Source organism: Fusarium tjaetaba (genome assembly GCF_013396195.1).
Source record: "Fusarium tjaetaba strain NRRL 66243 chromosome Unknown NRRL66243_c0000102, whole genome shotgun sequence".
Taxonomy (NCBI): domain Eukaryota; kingdom Fungi; phylum Ascomycota; class Sordariomycetes; order Hypocreales; family Nectriaceae; genus Fusarium; species Fusarium tjaetaba.
Genome location: NW_023501298.1, coordinates 76,663 through 84,841, shown reverse-complemented (window position 1 = coordinate 84,841; position 8,179 = coordinate 76,663). Strand labels below are relative to the sequence as shown.

At 48.1% G+C, this 8,179-nt stretch overlaps 3 protein-coding genes across 3 annotated transcripts in view; 2 read left to right on the top strand and 1 right to left on the bottom strand.

The window, feature by feature from the left end:
* Positions 1-570: 570 nt before the first annotated feature.
* FTJAE_5320 (KES1-like protein) lies at positions 571-1,813 on the bottom strand (the record flags this gene model as incomplete). Its single annotated transcript, XM_037351815.1, has 2 exons — positions 571-1,686; positions 1,733-1,813. 2 exons carry the CDS (start codon positions 1,811-1,813, stop codon positions 571-573), a joined length of 1,197 nt encoding a protein of 398 aa, XP_037207614.1.
* A 3,722-nt stretch (positions 1,814-5,535) lies between these two features.
* On the top strand, positions 5,536-6,511 carry FTJAE_5319 (uncharacterized protein; the record flags this gene model as incomplete). The annotated part of the gene is made up of 4 exons (XM_037351813.1): positions 5,536-5,696; positions 5,746-6,018; positions 6,064-6,201; positions 6,250-6,511. The coding sequence occupies 4 exons, from the start codon at positions 5,536-5,538 to the stop codon at positions 6,509-6,511; spliced, it is 834 nt and encodes a 277-aa protein (XP_037207613.1).
* Positions 6,512-7,186: 675 nt separating this feature from the next.
* The window catches only part of FTJAE_5318 (cytosolic Fe-S cluster assembly factor CFD1), a gene marked incomplete at both ends in the record, with an annotated part of 2,174 nt that continues 1,181 nt past the window's right edge, over positions 7,187-8,179 (top strand). The window contains 2 exons of the mRNA XM_037351812.1: positions 7,187-7,219; positions 7,264-7,978. Of these exons, the coding sequence (XP_037207612.1) occupies positions 7,187-7,219; positions 7,264-7,978 (748 nt within the window). The remainder of the gene's footprint in view (positions 7,220-7,263; positions 7,979-8,179) is intronic.

Sequence of the window (8,179 nt, the reverse complement as noted above, 5' to 3'; positions counted from 1 at the left end):
GACTGCGTCGGTCTAGAAGCTCTGAACAGCAGCCTCTCGTTTGAACCGTCGATCATGGTTCGGCAGATGGTAAATGTGACGGGTTTTGAGGGAGGGCTGGGCCAGGTTGGCGTTCACGCGTATACGCCTGGGACTCGAGCCGCTCTGGACCATCCGCAGCTCAGCGCTGATATTACTTTTCCCGCTACGAGCTTCTGGACCAAGTCGCTTCGGCTTCAGGCTGGTATTGTGCAGCCGTATCGGATCGCACCGCAGCTCATCAACCTAATCTCAAGTGGCGTTGCAAATACGAGTTTTATAACGACGGCAGTGATTAACATTGAGGATGCGCCTGAATATTACGAGCGGTTCAACCGTACGGAGGAGGTCAAGGTGCTTATTTCATTCTCCCGTTGATTCTCGTTACCCTGGTTCCGACGGAGTAAGCCTCTCAAAATTCACCCTGTTCCAATGCTTGCTCCAAGACTGGATGGAACGCCACCCGTTTGTTTAATCATTCTCTATTAAGACAAATATATTGTGATATCTATTTACACTTCTGGAATTATTTATTTTAAGCTACTCATGTCATTAAATCGTAATCTGCCCATCCTCCTTTCGCATCCTCCGCAGAGCTTCATCATCAACTTTCCAAACTCCCTTCGTCTCATGGTCGTGAAGCTTCCATTTAGTCCCTTGAGCCAATTGATGAAAGGCTTTGTGCTCATCACCCGGTGAACTGCGGAACAATAACGGCTCCCACGTCTTTCCATGTAGCTTCTCATCTCTCCTCTTTTGCCGTTGGGCCTCTTCAACCTCATGCTTCGCGTGGGATGCATCCCGATAATTACCCTGCTCTAGAGCCGATATAACTTCTCCCCATGCCTTTCTTGACTCCCGGGGATTTTGCTCTTCCACTGGATCGATATGCATGTCTGCAGATGTCTCTGGGTCGACGGTGTATGTTTCTAACAGCTTTCCTTTGCTGTCGGTAATCTTCCATCCCTCACTCCAGACTCCTGATAGCTTGTAGCAATGCTTCTTAGGCTCATCTTTGTGATACACTCTCGCCTCGAAGCAATTCCTCTTGCCTCGGAAGATACCAGCGCCAGAAAAGTCAATTTCCGAGACATATCCGGAGCTGGAGACAATTGTGTATGTGCCGATAATCTCAGGATAAAGACAAGCCGAGAGGAAACCGCGTACTGTGACGTCGGTCAGAGGAACCAGGTAATCCTCATCAAACTTGTCGAGGTGTATAATAGCATGTCCCATTTGCCGAATGTTAATGTTTCCATTAAATGTCATCTCAACTCGTCCATAACCATCTGCTCTTATCCCATCTGCAGAAATATGCATCGCAGTGATCGGTGGATGATGGCTAACCTGCTCAACTACCAACTTGGTATCACTGTCCCCCTCGCTCCAAGAAGCAAGGAAGAGTTCACCAAGAAAAGCATTGAGAGGTTTCTTGATGCTGACATTTGGGGCACCTGCAACATACAGTTGACTTCGAAGGCCTGCTAAGAATAATTGCAGGACTGAAAGACTTCGCTTCGCTGGGTCCAGTTCCTTCGTAGGTGCTGTGAAAAGTAAAGGCTTCTTCGCCCAACTTCCGGGGTTCTCAACGACGGAAGATGGTGCTAAAAAGAACGGTGGAGCTGTCACATTTGCGAGATCTAAATCGCTTTTTAATGATGATAAGAACTAAACTGTTAGCAAGGATCGTGCCTGTTGATTGGGCTCATCATACCTTGGCCAGGTCAACGAAGCGTCTGCCCATTGACTTGGAGTCATCGTGAATAGTTCTCTGAGTCTTTGAAATCGGTTCCATTTTAGTTTTTGATTATTCTACCACCTCTGCTTGAGTGTCTTCCCCTTATATAAATACCAAAACTCTCGTCTCATCACATGCTTCAATTGCGTTTCAACACAGCCCCGTCTCACTGGGTCAAACTCGCTACGACGTCAAGTCGGCCGCCAAAGTTTCAATGCCTGTCGCATGAATATCTGGCCAATCAGAGGGCGGCCGGAAGCTGAATTCATCCGATTTTTGAAACGGGAGAATCGTTTGCCGTCGGAAACTCGAACTACCGGCGACCAGCCTCGAATTGTTCTAGCTTACACGTCATCCTTGAATAATCGGGATTGTTTCTAGAATTGGCGGCTGGTATCGAAGCCAATGATAAGGGACTTTATTTCTAAACTCATTTTGAGCATGTGACGCTGCTTATCTTCAATGCACGTATGTTGGGTTGTTGTGACGTCTATCCGACCTCGTCGGGGATGGATGCGGTTCATTGATGAGACTGCAATAGGGTAACGATAGAATTAAAAGACGATTTCTTGAGTGCTCTAGGCAACGAAATGTTTGTATGCGCTAGAATAGCGGATCAAGTCCTCACGGTTCGTATCATGTTTCAACGCCGTGATTGAGCATCGAAATAAGCATGGGCAGGTAAAGCTGGCTGGGATCTCTGGAATTCAACCAAACAAGCAAAAAGGGATATCTCATGATCGCGTGTTATTGAGTAGTCCATAGGTATAAGATCCCAGATTTCGGAGAGAGAGCTGCCCCCAACCTTGCTGTCAAATTCCGCTGTTTGGGCCTCATGGATCTTGATTTTGAGGACTGACGAAAAGAGAAATGAGCTGGTTTTTGTTCCTTACGCTATCAGCTACGGCCTAACGATTCTTCCGGGGTAAAATGTCCAGACAGAGTAATCCTGTGCAACCTACGAGCGCAGCGAGGAAGAGCCCTCCGCTAGGAGCCCCCGGAGGGACATATCCTACAATAATAGAAGACCGTTTGCGGAAGTACTGAGAATTGCGTTGATTTTCTCAAGAACAAGTCATATCAAACATGCAAAACGTAGTGATCGTGAATATTGTCGACATTCGAAATTCGTCGCGCTTCAGGAACTTGTGCAGAAATCAGCAGAGGATCCTGCTGTCGATAGTAAGTCAATACTGGCGATCCTTATTTAACTTCTCTGTGCAGTGATCTTGGAACAGAGTCTCAACTGGGTTACGCTGATCAACCTCGAGCTTATAGATAAGCTTCAGCCACAAAACTCAGCCTCCACGTTGACATCATTCAACGTCTCAACAGTTTTGAAGCTGTTTGCCATTATCGGAACTGATCTGCCGGACTTGAAAATGTCCGGACATCAATCAATCATCACACAATTTAGCTTCTGAGGTTTTCCTAGGCAGAGACAGCTGTAGATCATCCCCGTTGGGATGGTGAGCGTGAGTGGCAGAATTACGAGCTCTATGGGTCCAATTTTACTCTGTTTCTCCTCACACTTTTCTACCAATTGTATGAAGATGAATGGGGTCCTTATCAACGTCATTCGTCGTCGTCAGAGCGGGATGGAACGGCAGTCCTCAGACAGAGTTCCGGATACAGATGTCTCCGAAGTCCCAACGGCATTTCAAACTCAAATCCCCATTCAAGCTTCCGGCACTGGCGTCGGCAGAGGTCGTTATCGATGTCACTGCCGAATGAGTGCCGTCAGAGGCTTGAATCGATAGTCCATCTCCCCTATCAAGAATATCTCGTAGTCACCAATCGGCCACGAATCGTATTTCCGAACTCTTATCCGACATTCGGACAGTAATCCGATCAAGCAGCATTAACAACCACTCAACAACGGCTCTTAGTAAAGACCTTTTGTCAGTATTCCTTGGCTCGATCTTGTCTGAATCTCTCAGATGAAATTCCCCAACCTTGTTGGCAGATCACTGGGGTATTCCAGTCCTATCCCCACAGCCAAGCCACGCTGGACCCTCAAATTGCTTCATCCATCAAACAGCGAAGATCATGGTTTCAGTTGAGTACCCGCGGGTACGCTCTTGGCAGGCGCTCCTTCCTCGATGTTTCCCTGATTTAAGCTTAGAACAAGGTTGGCCAAAGATGAATTGGTTACATCCAGATCTGGACATGTTTCCCAATGCAGTAATCCCTGCGTAGCCATCGGAATCACGGTGACGCTGGCTCACGCGCTGTATCACGTCGAGATCCTGCTTATCGTTACAGATACGCGAATTCACAGCTGCGCCGAATTTGTGCAATCATACGTCAGCATCACTGCGGCTTGTAACCGCTCCGTAATTAGGCTGTAGCCTCCACGAAAATCATGCTAACCTCCACGCGAACGATGCTAGCCTCCACAGTGTAGATCTGTAACCATCGCGGATCGGAACTTTTTGTCTCATGACGTGCGTCGATAGCTCAGATAAGCTTAATCATTCCCTTTATCAATGTCTCATACGCGTCAATGAGTCAAGCAGCTCTCCCACTCAGCCACGGTCACTAAAAAGGATCGACATTGCTGACTCGTCACAGCGACGACGATCCTGATAAGCACGCCAAGTCTAGCATTCACATACCGTATCACGGCCGTTAGTTACACAATTGATAAGGTTGGTTTTACGCTTATTATCCACGAGGACATGAAACTGCAGGAAGCCTCATGTTTCCATTTCGGACTCCGATTACGCGGCACGTTGTACATGTAGGCAGCCTGGATATCCGTTGAACCTTGGCGATAATTGATTGCAAGATGCGACTGACGAGGCAAGAGGAGAGCATGAGAAACATTGAGATGCCAAGCAGCGAGCCGAGTGAGGAGGCTCGAAGAGTGTAGATCAAAAGTGCCGATCATCTAGCCAACCACTCACGGAATTTCATTCCAAGGCTAGATCTAGATAGCTGAAATGTAGATTCCCCTGTGGCGGTCAAGTGCCGTGATCCACACTTGCGGGCGGGAAAGGCTTACTTGGCCAGAAGGGCAAATCAAGGAAATGTCTGTGACACAAAACATGACAAAGATTGCACAATGTTTCACAGATGGATTCCTCCTTCACATGTGAAAACTTTGCAAAAAAGCAATACCTACGCAAGGGTAATAGATAGTTTAATTACTAGGCTCAACCGAACGGTTGGGTTGTTATCAGGCTGTTATATGGCAGGGATCTAAAACCCCGGACTTGGGACACAGACATCTTCCGAAGGGCCTCCCCTCAAGATTACGGCTCCGGAGTCATGACGGGGGACAAGCCCCGACTTGGCACGGGACGAGGGATCCACTCAATAAGCGTGCTCACAGCCTCAATGACCCGTTGTAATATCGCCTCGCCCTTGGCAACAAGCCCAGCACAAAGCAAAAAAGAATGTCGCAAGCTAAGCTCCGCAGGGAGTACCTTGTAGATAGGTGCCCGATCTCACAAACACAGATCTCAGCAGTCCAATCAGACACTTTAATCGGCCTCGTGTCTAAGCCCGAAATGTTTTTCCCAACTTCCCCTATTCAGGCCAAGACGGGATCTCACTGACAGAGGCTCAACATGGGATCGCCGCTCTTGGGATAGCTTGGCAAGGAACACCAAGAAGGGAATTGCGCGTCACATTGGAATAGATTCAGAGATAGCGGGTCTTGTACTCCATATCACAGAGGCACTGGCTTGGGAGTGATTCAGGGCTGTGCACAAGTATAAGGATGTCTCCCTCCTCCGGGCTTTCATAAGATTTCATCTCTACAACCAACAAAAATGGCTTCATTATTTCGACGACAGGACCCTGACCCTGAGCTGTGTGTCAAGTATGCTCACTTTGCTTCTCATATGGTGCGATGGCAGTTCAAGATTATCTACTGGACCATGTTTGTGTCCAACTTGTTGGTCTTGTTTATTGCTTCGTGGACATACATCCGGTGAGTCTGACATTCGGATGATTTAAATGACTTGATCTAACGAGAACAGTGGCCAAGCAGCTATGGAGAAGCTAGCTCATAACCCCAAAGCACGAACGAAGCGAATACGGCAGTCGCTTGCCATGTGTCTTGGATGTGTTTCTGTCTCAACAGTCATTGTCGTCATGGAAGCGTACTCCATTCTAGCGCTTCAGTTTTGTGACGGTGAAGACCTTATCTCACTATATTGGTCTACCTGGACCATGATCCAAGTTGGTTCATTGATCGCCATGATTGGCATCATTCTTGCCATGGCACATACCCTTCGTGGACGACAGCATCCGTAAGTTCTCGTCTACTATGTTACACTCAGCCGCTGACGGTTCAGACCATGGGCACTTGCATTAGGTACACCCGTTCTTGTGATTGCTGGATTCCTTCATCTATTCCACGACTGCACAAAGAAGCGAATTCGAAGCCGTCGCCAGAAGAAGGACTTTGAATTTGGGCCTCCAATCAGTCAAGCGTGAGTACCCATCATCGTTACTCAGAATGTTTCAACTAACACAAACAGTAACACAATTGCGGCCAACCCCGATGAAGAGGAAGACATTGAATACAAAGCACAAGTCATCGGGCTTACATTTGACGGTGGTCCCATCATTCGATACACAGATGCTGTACCCGAGACCCTACCTCAACACGCTGAACTCTTGGGATACTGCGCACAGAAGAAGCCTATCGTCATGTGCAAACGCGAGACGGTTCAATTTCTGATGGACTCACCCGCGCAAGTACCACCATCAGCATCACCGGCTTTCCGCAAGGGTAACTGAGACAATTTGTTTCGCACCTTGCAAAGCTGATGAGGCATCCAACGGCCGACAGGGGGACAAAGATAAGAAATCTGAGCGTCAAAGCACGCCAAGACAAGGGAGATGCGCTTTGACTTTATGCGTTGTTGTCGCCTGAACTAGCAGGCATTATCTGGGATTATGTGTTTGGTTTGCTTGGGTTTGCTTGGGAGTTTTGCTATAGATAATGGCGGTGGACATTTTACGGAAAAGGAGGAATGGGATGGGCATGGTTTGGTGTCATGGTCGGAAAAGTGGCTTGTGATACTGAAGATAAGATACCCTAGCGATAAGATAATAGATGTTTTGCTTTCATAACTCATTTCATAAAGTGGCATAAACTTTGCATAGACTGTGTCATCGAGATCTGTGATGTCAGTGACGATCTTTGATCTAAAATTTTTTGAGTTTGACCGATGACGGAGTCTTCTCTTATCGATAGCTGGGTGAATGCCCCTCATCGCCGGTTCGGCCAATGTTTTTGGTCGGCTTAGTAAATAGCTTTCAAATCAGAGGCGATCAACGTGAAGATTTACAACAAACGCTTTATTTTCATGACCACGCGCGCAGCTCACTTACCACCGATTTCTTCATCAGCGACACATTTTCTACGACTCATCTAACGCACACTCATTCGCATTCATTTCCATCTTCGCGATGGGCCTCACAAAGGTCAAGCACATCATCCTGGTATGTTACCCTACGCCCCTCGCTGGCCGTTACTCACAAAACAGGTCCTCTCAGGCAAAGGAGGAGTAGGCAAATCATCAGTCACAACACAATTAGCACTGTCGCTCGCTTCAGCCGGTCACTCTGTCGGTATTCTCGACGTCGATTTAACCGGCCCTTCAATCCCCCGCATGCTCTCAATCGAAGAGTCAAAAGTCACACAAGTACCAGGAGGATGGGCGCCCGTGTTAGTACATGAAGGAGACTCATCCAAAGGCCTCGGGTCTCTACACGCGATGAGTCTAGGCTTTCTACTCCCGAAGCGAGGCGATGCCGTTGTTTGGCGAGGACCAAAGAAAACAGCGATGATACGACAATTCCTCAAAGACGTACTCTGGGACGAGACCGACTTTCTACTCATCGACACACCACCCGGAACAAGCGACGAACATATATCCCTCGCCGAAACGCTGCAAAAGGACGCATTACCCGGCCAAGTCGCGGGCGCAGTGGTGGTCACGACACCCCAAGCCGTAGCGACAGCGGATGTACGAAAAGAGCTCAACTTCTGCACCAAGACCAACATACGGGTACTGGGCGTCGTGGAAAACATGAGCGGCTACGTGTGTCCGCACTGCAGCGAGTGCACTGACATATTCGGGTCTGGGGGAGGGAAGAGCATGGCGGAGGAATTTAATGTTCCGTTTCTGGGGAGTGTTCCTATGGATGCGCAATTCATTTCTCTGGTTGAGGAAGGTAGACGACCGACATACCCGTCTGGTACGACGGTGAATGGGAAGGATATTTCGGGGACAAACGGTGAGGGGGAGGGTTTGGTTGATAAGTACCGGGATTGTTCACTGTTTCATGTATTTGGAGATATCACAGAAAAGGTCCTGACAAACATGGCTAATTGATCCACTCACATCAGGCAGTTCCTCCAACTTGTACTTTGTTGTTGTCCCTCCGGGGGCTCCTAGC